At 50.3% G+C, this 21,052-nt stretch overlaps 1 protein-coding gene across 1 annotated transcript; it reads left to right on the forward strand.

Annotated features, from left to right (window-relative positions):
• The first annotated feature begins 17,912 nt into the window (after nt 1-17,912).
• On the forward strand, nt 17,913-19,896 carry LOC136474500 (phospholipase A1-Ibeta2, chloroplastic-like). Its single transcript, XM_066472069.1, has one exon. The coding sequence runs from the start codon at nt 18,035-18,037 to the stop codon at nt 19,670-19,672; it is 1,638 nt and encodes a 545-aa protein (XP_066328166.1). The 5' UTR covers nt 17,913-18,034; the 3' UTR covers nt 19,673-19,896.
• Nucleotides 19,897-21,052: the final 1,156 nt, after the last annotated feature.

Below are 21,052 nucleotides of genomic sequence, written 5' to 3' on the forward strand. Positions count from 1 at the left end.
CCAGCCGGCCGGACTCCCGCAGACCTGCCTCCGCCTCGGCCTGGCACGCGCCAGCTAGCCTCCTCCCGTCCTCCGGCCCCTAGCCGCATCAGCTGTTAGCGGTCTGCATCAACGAGTAAAGGTCAGTTGCTATTCTGGCTGGAAAGTGGTTCGCCCATGATGAGACACCGGAGGGGGGGGGGGCTTCAATAGTTGGATTGACCTACCGCCGGTTGCTGATCAGCGTGTGCCGGTGTAGCGCTACCTACCTGTTACCATCTCCTGCGTGTGAAGCTGCACTGATTTTTTTGTCATGATGCAAGTCGCAGCCGACGACAGATTCAGAACTGAAAACTAATGGGTGGCGTCTCCCTCCACATAGCTATATTGCTGCATTAGCCGCATCTGGACTAGAACAAGGATGTCAGAAATGGTGAGCCGGGTGTGTGCAATAAACTGGTAGATTCTGAAGAAGTAGATGTCAATGATTTTTGTTTCAAAACATGGAGGTGAAGTCAATGTCAGTGTGGGTTCACCGGATGAGGCAAGGCGATATCAATATACAGTAGTTGCTAAGTTTTGGTTTCAGTCATCAATTCTGTATCCTTCATGGTTCAACAATATAACAACGCTCTAGACGTTACGAACTTGTCCACTTGTTTGCATATGGTTGCTATTGTTGCATCGAGCTCATTGTTTTAAGTGGTTATATATATTGATGTTCCTGTTTTGTGTTATCGCTTCTCGATCGTAATCGACACGTTCCCATTCGAAATATTCCGTTCCCGATATCCCGTAATACCGGTTTCATTTTTCCGTCCGGCCTTCCCGTTCCCGTTTTTGTTCCCGGCAAAAAAAATACAGGAGCGGGAATGATTAAGACATTCTCCCGTCCCGACCGTTTGCATCCCTAACGATGGACATGGACATGGACATGCACTCATGCATCTCATCCCATCGTGTTCCGAGCCGTGGTACTCTCTGATGCACCGCCGGCTTTGCCGCTGCCAAACACCAATCGACGAACGCGTTCGTGTGGCGGTGTGAGTCTGTGAGATCTCGGCGTGCTGCAGCCAGCGCCGCCACAACACGGCGATTCCCTCTGGCACTGGCTTCACGGAAAGGCGAGTAGTGGCCATGTCCATCTCGCCGGCGCCCCCCAAGATTCGCCCGGAAAAGCCCGGCGCTTTTTCCGTCCACCACAAGCGACAGTACTGCTGAATTGAACACGCGGAACACGATGGTGGCGCTGGTTTTTTTTTTTGGGGGGGCATGGATGATTCGGAAACAAGATCCAAAATTTGTGGCCGTCTCACGTGGTCCGAGCATTACTTATTTTAAATATCATATCAGACTATAAGAGCAACTCCCTATTTGTATTTTTAGTAAAAATAAATAAAAAATCTCCTCCAACAATTTACTAAAACAACTTCTTATGCAAACATAAAAAGTTGCTAAAATTCTTACCTAACTAACTTTCCTCGTTCAATAGCAAGTTGTTTCCTCTCTCTGTGTTTTTCTTTTTTTTTACCATGTGTGTATTTTCTCGGTCCTAACCCTTTACGTCAGTTTAGGCCACGCATGAAAATCAGCCTGCCGCCTGGCTAGATGCGGCCGCACCAATTAGGGTGAGGGTTGGAATTGCGCCTGGCCAACCACTAGCTTCCCTAGGCTGCCCCCAGTCAGCCACAGGCCATCCCCAACTGGCTGCGACTGGATCTAGCCTCTGGAACCATCTAATTAACCGGACCAAGTTAAGCTATCACCATTGGTTCACACTCAACTTAATCCAGTTAATCTGGATTGTCCCCTGGTAGCACCAAGGTACTGACTATTTAGCAAGCCTTCACCCAGGATCATGCCACATAGGCACATACATAATTCACACAAGTTCACTACTTCTCATAGAAACACAAGTTTAAACCTTACAACATAAATTTTGAAACACATTAGTCAACATACCATATGTTCGCATCATCCGACATCAAGTTACAACGGAAGTTTACCAAACATAGTTCATAAATTGTCCATGCGCCATGCCACGCTCGGGGGCCTATGATCATTACACCAGACAACTACTACTCCCAGGCTGCCCAAGGAGCGAGGGCATGGAAGTATCCATAGATAGGGGCGCCCTCACCTTCAAAACAATTCAAAATATCATTTTGAATTTAAGGAGGTAAATAATAGGTCTTACCAAAAAATCAGCACAACGATAGAAAGATATAAAAGCCAAGTTATGCATAAAGGCATCGGTACAATAAGTAAAGGCTTTTTATCGTCTAATTTCTAAGCATAGCATGGATAGATGAGCGGGACACTTTTGGTTATGTCCCTGGTTGTCCCTAAACCAAACACTAGGACAAAGTGGAATATCCACTTCGTTCCTATCCCGTCCTCAAACCAAAGGCTATCTTTTGTCTCACTTGTTTGGCCACTAGTTAGGGGTACAAGCAAGGACATGAAACCATTGTCATTGTTAGGGGCTGCTTCCACTTGTTGGTCAATCCGACTCGGTGGAAATGGAAATGAAATCTATCACTACTACAGAATTGGACATCACGTCGGCCTCATCACTGCCAGATTTTAAAAAACCGGCAGTGATAGCCCATCACTATCGGTTTTTGGCTAAAACCGGCAGTGATAGGACCAACCGACACTGATATTCGGGTATTCACTGTCGGTTCATATCACTGTCGGTTTTAGCCAAGAACCGACAGTGATATTGGGTCATCACTGTCGGTTTTAGCCAAGAACCGACACAGATACTATCACTGTCGGTTCGTGGCTTGAACCAACAATGATATTGTCGGTGCAAAAAGTGACCAAGAAGTAAATATTTATCGTTTTGCCGTACGTTGTGATCGGATGTGGTCTAGCACTCAATGACACAGGGTTTATACTGGTTAAGGCAGCGTGCCCTACGTCCAGTTTGAGTCGGTCGGTAACTTTATTCCTAAGCCCAGGTGCTCGAAGTTTGTCGTGGGGTTACAAATGAGTGGGAAAAAGATGGGGGATGTTAGAGGTCTGGTCGGACTCTAGACTGAAGGGCCAAGAGTGATGGGGGCTCCTACATGCACTAAGTATTGGAACGTATGCTCTGTATAGCTTTAAAGTTCTAGAGCCTTGAAGCTGTTCGAGTGCTCAGAATGTCTAAAGCTAGCAGAGAGAGAGTCGAAATTGATCCGTTCGTCCGTCTGTTCGTGATCGATCCTCCTTTTAGGAGAGAGTGCATCCCCTTTTATAAATAAAGGGGATGGCCTTACAAGTTAGGAGAGAGAGAGCGTGTGTGTTTCCTAGTCTTGTTGCCCATGCCGTCGGGTACAAAATGGTTTATCGACGCCCACAATATTGTTGACGCCTAGATGTATGTGGTAGGCTCCATCGTGTTCTTCTGGTACGGCAAATGTCGGCACATATCATACTGTAGGACAAATATCGGCGCCCACAACACTGTTTGTGTTCTGACATGTCTGAAAGGTTGCAAAGCTCCCCTCTAGCACAACCTGATAGTACTGTCCTGCAGATGTGCAGGGTATGGTCCTCGGTATTGCGGTTGACTAAAGCGCCCTGTCTTACTTGCTCCGCCTGTTTCTTGGGTCCTTACCGAGCGGGCGTCTCCGGTTGGTCGTTCTCAGTTGGCTCCGACTGCGCCGGTCAGAGAAGAGCTGTAAGCAGAGGTTCAGTGTATTCCTGATTGGAGAAGCGGGTCAGAGTCGGAAGCAAACGTCGTCCCCTCCTTAGCCAGGTCTTCCGATCGGAGAAGCGGGTCGGAGTCGAAAGCGAGCGTCGCCCCTCCTTGGCTAGGCCTTCCGGTCGAAGACACGGGTCGGAGTCGGAAGCGAACGTTGTCCCTTCTTGCCAGGCCTTCTGGTCAGAGACTGGATCGCTCTTTCGGCCTGTCATTTAGGTATCTCGGTCGGACCAGGATTTGTGCGTTGTTCGCAACGTCGTCTGCTGGGCTGAGCTTTTGCTGGGAAGCAGGTCCATTAAGGACCCCGGGTTTATGAACCCGACAGATATGCTGCAAGAAAAATTCATAAGTTTCCCATATGATGTCCGATAAAGACGAACTTTATATCAAAGTTGTAGTACTCGACGAGATCACAACTTTGCAGTTCAAACTTTTTTAATTTGAGATTGTTTGGATGTCCAAATATTTTCATTTAAAATAATCTATCTAACGAAAATTACGTTTGATTTCTAAAATTTAAAATTTGAATTTTTCAAATAGTCTCGGATGGAGAAACACCAAAAATAAAAGTAGTAGATCTCGAAAAGTTATACAACTTTGTAGTTGAAAACTTTTTTATTTGAGATCATTTACTACTTGAAAATACTGTTTAAAATTAAAATTTAAAATTATTGAAGAACTCTAATATCTCTTTTTAATCTCTGTCTAAAACTTGTAACTAGTCTTTCTCCCTCATACTAACTTCAAATTTGATGTTTTTTCTTAACAATTTCTAAAATCATGCTCTATCAATTTATTATATTCTTACCACTATTATTTTATCCATCTTTTCATGTGACTGTGTTTTATCTATTTGAATTTTGAATTTCAAAAAATGGCAACTTCAAACGTCATTTTGGAACACTAAATGATTTCAGCTAAAAAAGTCATGAACATAGAAGCTGTAGAACTTATCAAGATCTACAACTTTTATTTTTGTCATTTCTTCACCCGATAAAGTGGTAGTAACAATGTTCACAAAATTTGCATCTCTCTTATAATTTCAGAAACAATAAGAGGGATATGTAACATTTGTGAATAATGTTACTACCATTATGTTGGATGAAGTAATGATCAAATGAACAAAATAAAAGTTGTAGATCTCGAAAAGTTACGAAACTCTATAGTTGACAACTTTTTTATTTGAAATCATCTTGTCAAGAAAAAATATTTTTGAATTTCTAAAATTTAAAATTTAAAATTTATAAACGACCTCGGGTGGAGAAACTACCAAAATAAAAGTTGTAGATCCTAGAAAGTTATGAAACTTTGTAGTTGACAACTTTTTGATTTGAAATCATCTTCTTAAGGAAAACTATGTTTGAATTTCAAAATTTTGAAAGTTGAATTTTTTAAACGACCTCGGATGGACAAACAGCAAAAATGAAAGGTGTAGACCCCGAGCCTGCGTTCGACTGGAGAGTCGGTTGGAGGCTAAGTATCTTGGTACTCTTTCCTAGGGCCACAGACTCCTGTGTTTCTGCCGTTCAGGGTGTTCGCCCGTGTTTGTCCCGCCCGTGGCTTGCGCGGTCGGTTGATTTCCCAAGTCGGCGTCGGGCGACCTGAGCCCCGTTGGGTTCAGTAGGGGTTGGTCTAGTTTCATGCATTACACCATCTGCGGTTTCCACAACCGAAGGGGATGAGCTAATATCGCTTGCCTCGATGGCTCGAGTGACGCGCTTGGTGAGCTCGCTAACGGGCACGTTCGAGCGGAATCCGGGTCCATCGTTCGTAACGGGGCCGGCATAGCCCTCATATGGCATTCCACTGCTCCTTAACCCACCTCTCGGTAGATGCCTAGGTCATTCTAGAGACCGACTCAGGTGGCCCGCTGGCCTCCCCTCGATGGGGATTCTGTGGGCATGGCTCGAGATTAGGATCTAACGAGAAGGTTGTGATGACCATGCCTGCTTCTGAGCATACCGGGCGAGGGCCACTAGGGCTCATCTATCTTTTCTCCCCCTGGCTTTGTTTGATGCGAGGCGGCCTCAAGCCCTTCGTAGGTTGGCCTTTGAACCCTAGTCGGTCGTTGCTCATGTTGAATGAGGCAACTACCGCCTTGTGACGTAACACGAAGCGTTGTGATGCATTAATTTGCATATGCAATGCTTTGGATGTATGGTATGAATGCGTGTATGAGAAAGGATGAATGAATGATTGTATGAATGAATGTGTGAATGCGTGTATCAGAAAATAAAGAGAGATGGTTTGGTAAGGTTACCTTGATGACTCGAGTGACGGGTTTTAAGGAGCTCTTATCAGATATGTCCGAATGGGATCTGGGCCCGTCGTTCATGATGGAGTCAGCGTAGCCCTCATGAGGCATCCCATGGCCCCTTACCTATCTCTCAGTAGTTGTCTGAGCCATCTGATCGATTCAGGTAGCTCGTTGGTCTCTCCTCGATGGAGATCCTATCGATGGGCCCTTCAAACCCTGCCTGAGAAGGTAGAGGGCCATTTTGCGTGCGGTTGCACCTTATTTCCTACGCCCAGTGTGTGGTAGTGGTGGGCCATGCCTAGGCCACATCCCATCGAGCTAGACATCATTTTGTTGGGCAGGGCGCGTCCCATTAGTCAGGACACGTCCCACCATATGCCTATCCGCATTAAATAGGGGAAGAGAGAGGGTTTTTTTGCCCCAATCCTTTGCCTTTCTCCAACTGCTGTGTCTCCTCCTTAAATTGGGGAAGGGAGAGGGTTTTCGTCCCATCCCTTCGCCTATTCTCCAACTGCTACCTCTCCTTCTTCCTTCTTGCCATGCCCATTCGCACCGTGGTGGTTCCTATGAGAAAGAGGGTAAAGCGAGGGAGAGGAGAACTCATAGACCCGTTCATGAATCTAGAGCACAATGTTGAACTGGAGGCCATCCAACATAGATAAGGTGGCACTATTCACCTTTGCCGAGAAGGGGCTACTTCCGCCAAAGGAGGTGGCATCCTGGAGGGCTCCTGCGCTGGGGGAGACTGTTTCGTGACCTTGGGCCGACGAGGTTGTCTCCTTCCTCGCCTTCCACGAGCGTGGGTTAGGATATCCCATACACTAGTTCTTGTGTGGGCTCCTTAATGAGTAGGGCCTAGAGCTATAGCACCTCAATACAACTGGGGTGCTGCATATTGCCGGTTTCATGATCATCTATGAGGCCTTCCTTAGGATGGAGCCGCACGTGGACTTCTTCCGATGGATCTTCACTAGGCGAGCCTTGTTGGAGGGGAAGCCACCTAGGACTACATCGGTTGGGGGCTTCGTGTTGTAGAAGAAGCCAAGGCCGTCGGGCTCCTACCCCACGTACTCCCCCTATGACTCCAATCGGGGGTGGCATGGGGAGTGGTTCTATATCAGGAACCCAGTAGAGGCGTCATTCCCGCCGTTCACCGAAAGGTGGCTGGAGAGGCGTGAGAGCTAGTCGTGGGTGCCCTCTAGTCAGAAGAACAAGCTAGAGGTCATCGAGGTGGAGCTCCAGAAGCTGGTGCAGCACGACCTTGATGGGCTACGGGTGTTCCACACCTTCTTCCGCCATCGAGTCGCCCCACTGGTGGAGAGGAGGCGGCCGATGTGGAACTACTTGGGCCCAACAGATCCCAACCGCACATCGCTGGAGGAGTTGGTGAAGGACAAGGTTTGGAGTCGGCTCGACCGGGTGCTGCAGCTGAGGGGCCAAGAGTCCCTCGAAGGAAAGCTCGAACCCCTTCACGCCGCAAAGCTATCCACTCTGGTACACTCACCTCTCCTTATTCTGTGTATTTTTCCCTTTTGCTCTCTAGTATTTTGACTTCGAGTTGTCCATTTCGTAGGGACTTACCGGTTACAAATCCCGGCCATATCTTCTGAGGGGGCCAGAGGGCATAGCTCAGCAAGCTACCCTGAAGGAGGCGGTGGATGCCAAGAAGAAGAAGAGAGCTGAGAAGGCTCGGAGGAGGCACGAGAAAGGAGAAGGAAATCGCCCAGTGGGTGCGGTCCGGCGAAAACCAGAGCGACGTGGAGGCGGAGCTCGAGTTGAAGGAGCCCATGGAGATGGGTGGCGACACGAGCACCTCCAAGGACGACGGAGACTAGGGCATCATTGCGACCTTGGTGCAGCGTCGTGCGCCTATGGCTGCGTCCGCCAGTGGTGGGCGGGATGTGGAGAGGCGCGGCGATGTTCTCGCGTCAAGGCAACGCACCATGAGCTCGAACACTGCCGCCGAGCGAGAGGCGAAGCGGGCACGGTCACCGCGCCCTTCGAAGGCTTCATTGGCTTCACCCCCTGCTCCAAGCATGGTGGGGCACACCAGCCGGTCGGAGGAGCATGCCCATACCCCTACATCTTTGGGGTCAACACGCGTGAGCCGCAACAGGGAGATGCCTCATCAGTTGCTCCAGCGGGCGAGCCGTGAGCCAGCGAGCGCGGCCATTTGTGGGTCGATTGGGAATCGGCCGGGTCGACTCCTGCCTTTGTCGATATAAGGGGACGTGGGTTGTGACCTGTGCACGGTCCTCATCCAGCGGGCTCATGGCCAGCGGGTCGGGGCTTCTGGGCCCTACCCCTTTTGTCTAGGTATGCACCTATGTTTACTTTTGATCTCATAGTTGAGTTTTTTAGCGTGACTGACCTGTACCTTTTTAATAGCGGCCAGGGATTGATAGGATTGAGCATCGTCCCACCTCCCGTGTGGGAGGAGTGGAGACCTAGCCTACAACGAGTTGTGACAAGCGACGGGGAAAGCATGCTGGTGGCAGTGTGTCCTTCCCATCTAGGGGTTGCGCCCTCTCGGGCGGTCATGAGCATGGTGGCAGCAACAGCGGCGGTGATGGCGGTGATCCCCGTGGTGATGGCAAAGGCTGGGTCAGAGGTGACCCTCGTGATCCCTCCCGCACCAGTTGTGGCGGAAGAGAGGAGGGAGACCGGGCTCCCTACGTCGCCCGGCGGAGGGACGCACGGCTCGCCCTCCTGGTCAGGGCTAGAGGTGTTGGGAGGTGACACAGCCAGGCCGGAGGTAGAACATCCACCGGCGTGTGAAAGGTCCTTGTTGGTTTTGGTAATTGAGTGACAACCTAGGTGGACTAATTGTGTTTATGTGAGATACACAGGTGATTAGTCCACAGGTACATGTGTGTGAGCAACATATGCCATGAAGGTGAAAATGGCTTGGAGATGTTGCAAAGCTCACACATGTGATGATGAAGGAGCTTATTGCACATGAGACATGACATTGAGTCATGTGATCAAGGTGGAGAAGATCAAGACATGACTTGGCTTGATGGACCGGTTGCAAGCGTGAAGGGCAAGTCGAAGGCTTTGGAATGATGGACCGCGTGGCGGTGAAGCTTGAGCAAGACTTGGCGCCGATGGACGATGGCAACGGTGAAGAGCAAGTAGAGTCAAGATCGATGAACCAATATGATCATGTGATGATATGAAGTGGATCATATCATTGTTGATCGTGTTGGTGCATGTGTTGCATCGACATTGGAGGAGATGGAATGGAATGCGCAAGGCAAAGGTATAACCTAGGGCATTTCATTTCACCGGTCATAGGTGTGTAGAGAAGTTTATGACCGGGTTTAGGATAGATGGCCGTACTATCAAGAGGGGCAAACTTGTTTGCATATCGGTCATTTAGTGCCACTCGAGTGATCTAACTTTGCATTGTCGCTAGGATCGAGTGGCGTGGCAAGTTGAGTGGCTAACATCCTTTGGGAAATGATTGTGAAAATGCTAACACACATACACATGGTGGTGTACACTTGATGGTGTTGGCACATTTACAAAGGAGGTGGTGTTTGCAGGGGTGAGATGGGTTTTGGGTCCCTCTCTCCCTCCCGCCTCGCAAGCTCGGCGGGATTCGGCGCTTTCGAGAAAATGGAATGCCTATTTTCTATTATGCCGGATGCAAACTCTTGGTGGTTAGCACATTGGACCAAGGGTGAAGAAGATAGAGGAGAAAGGAATTCGGTCTCACTGTTTAACAGTGACCGGACGCTGAGTCCGAAACGACCGAACGCTGAGGTGGTGCGTCCGGTCAGGCTGTCGGTCGGCACAGTGCTTAGGGTTAAGCACCGGACGCTGGGCTGTGTCCGGTCGTGTTGACCGGACGCGTCCGGTCATGCTCGGGAGCTTACTGGAAACGACCGGACGCTGAGGGTCCAGCGTCCGGTCAGTTGAAGTGCTGCGTCCGGTCGGCAGATGACCGTTGGGATTGGAAGATGACCATTGAACGCAGGGGACACGTGGTGTGTATCGCGTGACCGGACGCTGAGGTCCAGCGTCCGGTCGATCGGACCGGAGCGTCCGGTCGGCCCGAGTTTTGCCCAGTGAAGGGGTAACAGCTCTATTTGCCCATGGGGTTATAAATAGAGGCCATGGCCGGCCTTGGGCCGGTACCTGAGCACACTAGAGCCTTGGTGGCTTGTGTAGTAGTGCTTGGGAGCCCTCCATCTCACACATACATGATAGTGTTCATCCGATAGTGTGAGAGAGCGATTCTAGTGCGATTGCATCGTGAGGTTGCATCGAGTGGCACTAGGTGATCGTGTTGCAAACCGGTGGTGCTTGTTACTCTTGGAGGTTGCCACCTCCTAGACGGCTTGGTGGTGGTCTCCGTCGAAGCCCGCAAGAAGATTGTGCGGAGCTCCGGAGAAGAGCTTGTGAGGGGTACTTGTGCTCGCCCCGCGGGAGCCGCGAAGAGCAACTCTAGTAAAGCGTGTCATTGAGCTACCCTCACTAAGGGGTGGGTTCTTGCGGCGCCCGGCGTGCGGGCTTAGCGGGTGATGCTAATTAGCCGCCGAACCACCAAGTGAGCGGTCGACACAACGGGGACTAGCGTGTTGGCAAACACGTGAACCTCGGGAGAAAAATCATCGTGTCTACCTTGTTCTTCCCGTTGGTTTGCATCCCCATTACACAAGCTTGCAATTACTTTTATATATATTAAGTTTGTGTAGTTGCTCTTGTAATTAGATAGCTTGTGTAGCTTGCTAATTACCTTCTAGCTTGTGTAGCATAGAAGTAGCTCCCTTGCGTGGCTAATTTGGTTTTAGTAACCTTGTTAGTCACATTGCTTAGTTTGTGTAGCTAAGTATTTGCGCTCTCTAATTAGGCATTAGTTGCCTTGTTATTGAGCATTGCTAGTGAGCTTAGTTAGCTTTGTGCTTTTGCTTACTAGCATGTGTAGGAGCTCCCTCATTGCATAAAGTACTAGTGGCATAGGTTTGTGTGACCTTGCACCTAGAATTGATTAGGAGAGCTCTAGCTAGCCCAGCACCTTTGTTGCATAATTATTATCTTTGCAAGGTGCTAGTAAACATACATTGAGGGGTATAGTCTTGGCTAGACTGATAGTTTTAATTCCGCAATTATATCGGTTAGCCGACGCGATTAATTTTAGAAAAGACTATTCACCCTCCCTCTAGTCCGCCATCTCGACCCTTCAGCGTGCCACGGGGTCAAGGTAGCAGAGATCCCCTATTCCAGCGAGGCATGCGCTAGGGTGGAGCCGCCAACCATCTCGCCATCGCAGGAGCTGGCGGTGGTTCGGTCGTCGCATGATGCTACGGTGGTTGGATCTTCTAGTGGCTTAGGGGTGACCCACGAGCTGGTATGGCCCTGCCCTAGTGACTTGAGGAAGTCTCGGTTCATCCTTTGCGATGGGGAGGAGGTGGCACTCTGGCACTTCCTAGAGGAGAGAGGACTGTCGATGGAGTCCGACCTCACCCAAACCAAGTCGAAGCTCAAGGAGGCCTTGGAGCGGGTTGAGCTCATCCATCAGGCGATCTTAGTTGACCTATCGTGCATCACTGAGGTAAGCCTTCTATGTTTTAGTGTTTGTCCTTAACTCCTTGGTCTTCCACTGGTTGTCTCAGCATGCTTGCTTCTTGCTTCACAGGAGTTAGAGGTGACGTCGATCCCAAGTCCCATTTCCTTTGGGAGGAGCATGGTCAGATGGAGTGGGAAGCTGTGATGTTGTGGTAGGGTCGATGAGCTCGAGCGCCAGCTAGAGTCCGCTCGCCATGAGTCCCAAGACCGGGCGATCGAGGCGACGGGAGCAAAGGCGGCAGAGCTGCTTGCGGCGGAATGAGCGATCGCTACCGAGCGGGGACTCATGGCGGTGAAGGTCCACCTAACGGATACCGAGGCGGCGCTCCAAAAGTCCTTAGAGACCTTGGATATGGAGTGGAAGGCCTGGTCGGAGGTCGATCGGGAAGTGCTCGTGCTCCGGGGGCAAGTGCTTGGGCCGGAGGAGTCAAACGCTCGGCTACTCGAGAAGGTGACCTAGCAGGAGGAAGGACTCTCCATCCCCGAGAACACTCGCCTTGGTATGTACCTATTACGCCTTTGGTTGATGTTTTGGTTTTTCCTTTCCCTTGCTTCTGAACTTGTCGTGCTTTTTCCAGAACTGGGCGGAAGAATCGGTTCTCTGGAGCGGGAGCTGGAGACAGCCAAGGCGGTGATTGGTCGGAGCGCGGAGGCACTGGCCAAGTCCCTTGAAGAGCGACGTGCTCTCGAGGGGGAGCTTCACCAGATCCGCAACGTCACCCAGGTGGTTGTCTCCGAGGTGTTCGGGTCAGCGCCGAGCACCCGCACGCCTGCCATCCAGCTGGCGGAAGTCCCAAATAAGGTTCGGGCGCTCATCTCCAATGGGATGTTCTATGGGACATCAGGGGTGCTGACCTCAGTGGCAATGCACCACCCGGACCTAGACTTCGTCGCCATCTACAGAGGGTACGCTGACAGTTAGAGCGCGGATGCGATCCACGCGTTCGGGGAAAGCTTGGTGCCACATGCACAGATGGTGGCCGAGCAAGTCTCCATGCAGTGGGTGATGGAGGCTCACCGTTCAAGCATGGCTGAAGGCATGCACCAGGAAGACGTTATCTAGCCTGCAGATGGGGTGGGGACCAAGTCGGAGCGAGCGTCGTCCCGCCTCTGACCGAGCCAAATGTCATCGTGTCGGAAGGAGAGCAGCCCTTATCCTCATCGACCGTGCCGTTAGACGATGCCACCGGTCGGTCACACTAGAATTTAGAGTAGAAGTAGTTAGTATATGTAAAAGTTAAGTTCATGGGGAAGCCCCCGTGTAAAAAGTTTGTGTATTCATGAATACTTCAGCTTCGTTTTGTGATAGAATCACTTTGTAAGGGGAAGCTTGTCCCATTTGTTCTTTATTTTTACCTTAGCATAGTTTGATTTTTATCCTTTCTTTTTCGCACCAGCCCGTTTGACCCATAGTACTATCCTACAGGTGTGCAGGGTACGATCCTCGGTATTGCGGTTGACTTGAGCGCCCTGCCTTACTTGCTCCGCCTGTTTCTTGGGTTCTTACCGAGCGGGCGTCTCCGGTTGATTGTTCCTAGTTGGCTCCGACTGCGCCGGTCGGAGAAGAGCAGTAAGCAGAGGTTCGGTGTATTCCTGATCGGAGAAGCGGGTCGGAGTCGGAAGCGAGCGTCGCCCCTCCTTGGCCAGGCCTTCCGGTCGAAGACGCGGGTCAGAGTCGGAAGCGAGCGTTGTCCCCTCCTTGTTAGGCCTTCCGGTCGGAGACTAGATCACTCTTCCGGCCTATCGTTTAGGTATCTCGGTCGGCCCAAGAGTTGTGCGTTGTTCGCAACGTCGTTTACTGGGCCGAGCTTTTGCTGGAAAGCGGACCCATTAAAGACCCCGGGTTTATGAACCGACAGATATGCTGCAAGAAAACTTCATAAGTTTCCCATATGATGTTCGATGGAGACGAACTTTATATCAAAGTTGTAGTACTTGACAAGATCTACAATTTTTCAGTTCAAACTTTTTTAATTTGAGATCATTTGAATGTCCAAATACTTTCATTTTAAATAATCTATCTAACGAAAATTACGTTTGGTTTCTAAAGTTTAAAATTTGAATTTTTCAAACAGCCTCGGGTGGAGAAACGCCCAAGACAAAAGTTGTAGATCTCGAAAAGTTATGCAACTTTGTAGTTGAAAATGTTTTTATTTGAGATCATTCACTACTTAAAAATACTGTTTGAAACTAAAATTTAAAATTATTGAAGAACTCTGATATCTCTTTTTAATCTCTGTCTAAAACTTGTAACTAGTCTTTCTCCCTTATACTAACTTAAAATTTGATGTTTTTTTCCTAAAAAATTCTAAGATCATGCTCTATCAATTTATTGTGTTCTTACCTCTATTACTTTATTCATCTTTTCATGTGACTGTGTTTTATCTATTTGAATTTTGAATTTTAAAAATGACAACTTCAAACGTCCTTTTGGAACACTAAATGATTTCAGTTGAAAAAGTCATGAACATAGAAGTTGTAGAACTTATCAAGATGTACAACTTTTATTTTGGTCATTTCTTCATCCAATAAAGTGGTAGTAACATTGTTCACAAAATTTACATATCTCTCTTATAGTTTCATAAACAATAAGAGGGATATGTAATATTTGTGAATAATGTTACTACCACTATGTCGGATGATTAAATGATCAAATGACCAAAATAAAAGTTGTAGATCTCGGAAAGTTACGAAACTCTGTAGTCGATAACTTTTTAATTTGAAATCATCTTGTCAAGAAAAATTACTTTTGAATTTCTAAAATTTAAAATTTATAAATGACCTAGGGTGGAGAAATTACCAAAATAAAAGTTGTAGATCCCAAAAAGTTATGAAACTTTGTAGTTGGCAACTTTTTGATTTGAAATCATCTTCTCAAGGAAAACTATGTTTGAATTTCAAAAAAATTGAAAATTGAAATTTTTAAACGACCTCGGATGGATAAACAGCAAAAACAAAAGTTGTAGATCTCAAAAAGTTATGAAACTTTGTTGTTGATAACTTTTTGATTTGAAATCATCTTGTCATGAAAAAATACGTTTGAATTTCTCAAATTTGAAATTCAAATTCTGTAAACGACCTCAGATGGAGAAACTACCAAAATAAAAGTTGTAGATCTCGAAAAGTTATAAAACTTTATAATTGATAACTTTTTCATTTGAATTCGTTTAGGGTCCTAAATACTCATTTCAAACTCAGATGAATATAAAATGGCTAGAAAGAAAATCTCATTTGGACACAACCAGCTTGCAGGTGGAGTGGTTAGAGGGCCGAAGACGTGAAACAGGAGATTAGGGGTTTGAGCGCCGGTGGCTGCTAAGCCTGCGAAAAATCGTGTGACTCGCGATGCGCAACCGTGTGGCTGTCTGGGGCCTCTCCCGATATTAAAAAAAAATCCCTTTTTTTAATGAATTTTTTGGGTTTTCTATAAACCACATCATTGTCGGCTCACATCAGTGTCGGTTTATAAGAACCGACAGTGATGTCAAATCCCCCATCACTACCAGTATGCCACTATCGATTTAAAATCCGGTAGTGAACGAGGTTTTTGAACAGACAATGATGTCAAGATCTGGTATAGCGTATTTCTTCTCCTATGCAAGTTATCTACAGAATTATTCATTGGTGCCATACTTGGGTTGTGCTCTAGAAGCAAGATATATGTAAGATTTGGTTGTGGCGGCATCATAATGTTTAGCACAAGCAATCGTGGTTATTTAGCATAGATTTTTCTTTTATCCTCCATCATCTCTTTTAGATATCAGAAGATCTATGCTTTGTGAGTGATTGAACACGGAAAACTTACACATGCTTTAGTACTAGCACATGTCAGCGCTGTATATATACCAGAAAACATGAAGGTCGTATCAGCGATGTCGTTTCTTTTTATGCCTAAACTGTATTGCGCACTTGTATAAAGACATCTGCAAGTACGGTGTCGATCACTCGATCTCTGATGCAAAAAAGCCATTTCAATTAGTGGCGAAGTCAGTGGGGAGAAGCAACTAAACATCCTGGTCCCATATGAAGATGACGTTCATTAGCCCCCGGTGGGCCGTGTGGTGGTTAGCGTTACGTGGCCAACTCACCCGCGCTTTCATTTCTCGGCGGCGATCGCTGCCAACTGATCCATCCGATCTCTTTCCATCACGTTCCTCATCACCTCAATATAGGGCCTGTTCGGCTTACTGAATCTTGGCTGAAACTGTCTGAAAAACACTGTTCTGGCTGAATTGTTGTGAGAGAAAAACACTGTTCTGGCTGAAAAAACAAGCCGAACAAGCCGAATATGGAGTAAGCTGAACGGGCCCATAATCTGCATTGTTCACGCCCTGGATTTTAGGTACGTACGATCCCCTTATTTTATCGTCCCCCTTGTTGGCTTGTTGCTCGTCTCCGTCCATGGCATTCGCTCACCAGGGTCACCCACGATTAGACTAATCCACCATACTGCTAGTTGATTGGCCACTGGCGCCATTTCATCACGTCTCTCTAATTAATGGCGTCCGTCCAGTGCTTGTCGCCTGTGGATAAAAATAATCACTTGCTTGGTCCATTGACATTTCGGAAGAATTCGGAGTGCGTCAACTTGCCCACGCGCAGCTAGCAAGGGCTTCTGCTGCCTGCTGCTGCTTCTCCTCGTCTCCATCTCCCGTCAAATGAGACGAAGGTAACTCTCAGCTCGTGCATGTTTGCAGATCCACTTCAGGAATAAAAAGGATATTGATGAACTACTGCCTAACTTGAAAAGGAGTTGCTCCCACGAGCACCATGTTTGTTTTTCTATATAAAAAAAGTACTTTACGAAAGAGAGAGGGAGATAGACACAAAAGAAACGGGAAATAATTGAAAAGCAGCTCCTGCTGAAAACGTCTTTCACTACAGCGCTGCGACGGATAAAAAGCTGGGCGCGCTCGATGATGGAACGCAAAGCACGAAACTGACTGGATTCGACCGCCAAGTAGGACCACAGCACATGCATGCATGACCATACACGTACACGAGGCGATTAATTAGCGAACCCAGCTCTTGAATCTGACCCTCCTAATTCCAGTTCAAAATTCAAATGCGGTTGCGTTTCAAAGCTTATTCTGGCCAACGACCCCACCAGTCCGTCCGTCCGCGTTCGTACGTCCATACGGAAACTAAACTTGGCAACTCCTTCCTCGTATGATTTCTTGTGAAACCTTTGACATTCGTCTAAACCTCGGTAGCTAGCTAGCGACGTGGCTCTCGCCGACTTCTTATGAACGGGATTTGTTTATTATGCGAACGATCGGTACGGATGCTTAAGTATTGGAGGCCGAACATGTCTGCAGATGGGAGGGCTATACTAGTAGATCGGATGGAGGCAAGAGTTGAACGCCGGCTAATGGTGGCTGGGACAGCGCGGACAAACACGGTGGTTTGACCTGACAAACTGTAATTGGAGAGTCAACTAACACTGCTTGCATCATATCGGGGACGGGGAGCCTTGCGTCACCGACTCACCGGACCCGGATGTGTGAATCCACCAGGCCCACGCGCGGTCGCCACCCCCGCTGCTCTAAACATTTACCGAGACCGAGACCGGCCGGACCGGACCAGCTGAGATACCGTACGCGACTTGGGCGCGCACCGCCATGTGGACACGCGCTCCTCGACGAATACTAAAACGAGGACAGTCCGCGCGCGCGCCGCCGCCCCTGCGAAGTCCCCCATACCACATGGCGCCAATTCTTCTACCCTGATGCGACCATGCTCGCGCTCGCGCATGGAACTGACGACGGACCGAAAGGAACTCGCCGTCGCCGAGTCAAAGTCCAAGGCACCCGCCCGCGCACCGCGTAACTACTACACGCAGCTTGCCGCGGCCCGCGGCTAGCCACGCCAACGCTGTCAGTGTCAGGGGCGTGGACTAGTCGGCACGCAGTTGGCAGGCAGAGCCAGGCGCTCGGTTCGTTGGGCTCGGCGGCAGTTGCAGGGCCGATCCGTCGTCCCGCGCCCTGAGTCCCTGACCAGCAGAGCAGGGCGCGTATGCCCGCCCCGCGACCTTGTCGCGGGCCTCCCTCGGGGCCATGGAATCGCGACGTCCCAGTCGCAAGTGGCAACCACTCCATTAGCCAACAACCGATTGTTTTAGCTGACGACTGAATTTTTTTTTTTATACATTTACACTGTCTTCTACCTATATTTACACGCTTTATTACTATATTTACACGTGCGACGACGACGATGTCGCGGTCGACCGACGACCCAGAGGCCAGGCCATCGGTGGTTGCAAGCGGCGCGTACAAGAAAAAGCCGGTTGATAGGAATGCCTAAATCAACCTGTTAATGTATAGCGTTTCTGATTAATAATAGTCATCCTCCGCCCTGCACGCTTCCTCCCCGGTTATAAAACCCCGTCGCCCGCCGTGTCATCTCACATTTCGGAAGGTAGCTAGCTCGGGGTCCTTCCGAGTAATAAGTCTACAGGGCAACATCGCACATCGACTAGGATCGCAGTCGCAGCTGCAACCGACGACGGCGGAGGAGCAACAGGGAACCCGATGACAATTGCAGCCGCGGTGACCGCGCCCACGTCCGCGCCAGTGCACGTCGCGCCGCGCCACGCCACCCCCGCGGTCTTCCAGCCGCGCGCCGCGCCGCGCCGGGACCCGTCGCCGCTGAACCCCAACACGCCGGTGCAGGCGCTCCGCTCGGCCAGCCCCGGCGGCGGGTCTCCTGCTGCTGCGGCCACGGACGGCGGCGCCAGGGCTCACATCGCCAACCTTGACAAGGTGCTCGGGAAGCCGCCGCAGGTGCCGAGGCCCGCCGCGACCGCGAGCAACAAGCAGGGGCAGGGGCAGGACGGCGAGCAGGAGCCGCTCAACGTCAGGCACGGCCTGCTGAACGCGCTGAACCTGTCCTTCTTCGTGCCCATGCCCGGGATGCGGGCGCGGACGGCCGCCGACGAGCACATGTCGCCGCGGAGCCTCATGCACATGCAGCAGCTCCTCTCGGCCGACTCCCCGCGGTCCTCGCCGAGGTGCACCATCGCGCCGCGGTGGCGCAGGCTCCACGGTGAGGGCGGCTGGGAGGGCCTCCTCGACCCGCTGGACTCCGACCTCCGCCGGGAGCTGCTCCGGTATGGCGACTTCGTGCAGGCCGCGTACCAGGCGTTCCACTCCCTGCCCACCGCGTCGGCGAGGCACCGCGGGCTGATGCTCCCCGACCGCTCCTACCGCCCCACGCGCAGCCTCTTCGCCACCTCCGCGCTGTCCATGCCGCCGTGGGCCAAGCGCCCCAACACGCCCGAGTGGCTCACGCAGCAGTCCAACTGGGTCGGCTACGTCGCCGTCTGCGAGTCGGAGCGGGAGGTCGCCCGCATGGGACGCCGCGACATCGCCATCGTGCTGCGCGGCACCGCCACCTGCCTCGAGTGGGCGGAGAACCTCCGCGCCTCGCTGGTGCCCCTCGACGGCGACAGCAGCGACGGCGCCGACATGCCGGGAGCGGAGGAGCCCAAGGTGGCGCGGGGCTTCCTGAGCCTGTACAAGACGGCCGGGGAGAAGGTCAAGAGCCTGTCGGAGGAGGTGATGGACGAGGTGCGGCGCCTCATGGACAAGTACAAGGGCGAGGAACTCAGCATCACGATCGTCGGACACAGCCTCGGCGCCGCCCTGGCGCTCCTCGTGGCCGACGAGGTCGCCACATCCATCCCCGACGCGCCCCCCGTCGCCGTGGTCTCCTTCGGGGGCCCCAAGGTGGGCAACACCGCGTTCGTCGATAGGCTCACCAGCAGCGGCAAGGTCAACGTCCTGCGCATCGTCAACGCCGGCGACGTCGTCACCAAGGTGCCCGGGGTGGCGCCGCGGCTGCCGCACAAGAAGGAGCAGTACCAGCACGTGGGCGCGGAGCTCCGGATCGACAGCAAGAACTCGCCGTGCCTCCGACCGGACGCGGGGCCCGCGTGCCGCCACGACCTGGAGGCGTACCTGCACCTCATCGACGGGTTCACGGGGACGGGGCGCCCGTTTCGGCACGACGCGCGCCGCAGCGTGATCCGCCTCCTGCAGTTGCAGAGGGGCAACGTCAAGAAGGAGTACGTGAACCGTGCGCGCGAGCTCGGCGTCGACCCCGCCGCGCCGGCGGACGTCGGCCGTAGCATGGCGTACGGCAACTGCGCCGTCGCGAGCCCCTCGTGAGGGATCAAATTATTATTACGTCTCCTTCGGTGGACCGTCTTGTAAATTTTGTAGGAGAAAGAAGAATTCTTTCGTTAGTTGCGGGTGCGAGCCGGGAAAGATGAAGTTCTCCCATTTTCCGTTTCGTTTCGTTTCGACATCGACGCATGTGTACAGGGAAAAAAATCAAGCAAGCGCAAGTGCGCGCGCAGCACAATCAATAAGTGAAAGCGTGACCTTGAATCCTTGATGTGTTCTTTGCCAGTTGCCACTTGCCATTGTGAAATGTTCAATGCACAATGCTTCAGTGTTTCTTTCCGAGAGAGACTGCCTACTCCATAGTAACTTGGAAATTTTCAACTCTTTGGATTGGATGTTATGTTAAAAATTGACTGCATGGTGGGGTGGGGGGTGGGGGTGGGTTAACCAGGATTATTGGGCCTTCTGTAGTTGGACTGATTCTTGCATGTCATCATGTTATAAACGGGACGTAATGACATTTACTATCAACGTCAAAGCATCAGTAGGACCGAAAATCCCCTGATGCCTATCCTGGAAGCTTGCACAAGTTCTCAGAAGATTTTTACTACTAAAATCACATTCGTAGATGTAAGTTTGTGAGACTTGCGCGCTTTCCTAACCTTTTCCTCTGTTCAATCCTATTGACTCTGTTTAGATTAATTAGAACGAATTGTTAGCTATGCCTAAAAATTAGCCAAGTAGTTGTTAGCACATGTTTAATTAATTGGATTCATAGCTAATATCTTCATGCGTGACTACAAGTAGACTAGTGTGCTTCTTTAATTAACTTTCTCTTTCCTCTCACTGTCCAAACCAGACACCTCTTCTACTCTCTCTCTCTCTCTCTCTTCGCCGGCGATGAGAAAACCAAACTCGCAAGCGAAGATCGGGCCGTGACGGAGGCAGACCATGACGTGGCCGTGGAGGCGCAAAGGCGGGCCGCATCAGAGACGGCCCACAGTCCGAATTTTTTACTATTTAGCCTTTTTTTCGAAAGTTTCTCTCAAATAGACCCCTGGCGGAAAGAATTCCAGAAATGGACCCTTGGCTCGACGCCACGGTCACTGGCGCCGAGGTCCTGGGCACGGGAAAATGGCCTGTCAGGGGCTCGGCGCCAGAGTGGCTGACGCCGAGCTCGGCGCCATAGTGAATGGCGCCGAGACATCTGCATTTAACCCAGCCTGCACTTCTTCTCCGAGCGCTCTTCCTCTTATTTCTCCTCCGTCTTGGGTTTTTTCTCGCCACTTCACCCTACCTCACAATCACCGGCAACTTAGAATTTTGGCCAAGTCCCTAAATTTACCGTGAGATGGATATATAAAATTTTGGCTAAGTCCTTAAATTTACCAAACGTATGGTTAGCAAGCAGAACAGAATGGT

This window comes from Miscanthus floridulus, chromosome 8, assembly GCF_019320115.1.
Source record: "Miscanthus floridulus cultivar M001 chromosome 8, ASM1932011v1, whole genome shotgun sequence".
NCBI classification, from domain to species: Eukaryota; Viridiplantae; Streptophyta; class Magnoliopsida; order Poales; family Poaceae; genus Miscanthus; species Miscanthus floridulus.

Excerpts from the sequence above, each read along its gene's own strand:
- LOC136474500 (XM_066472069.1), top strand. The coding sequence starts at position 18,035 with ATGACAATTGCAGCCGCGGTGACCGCGCCCACGTCCGCGCCAGTGCAC.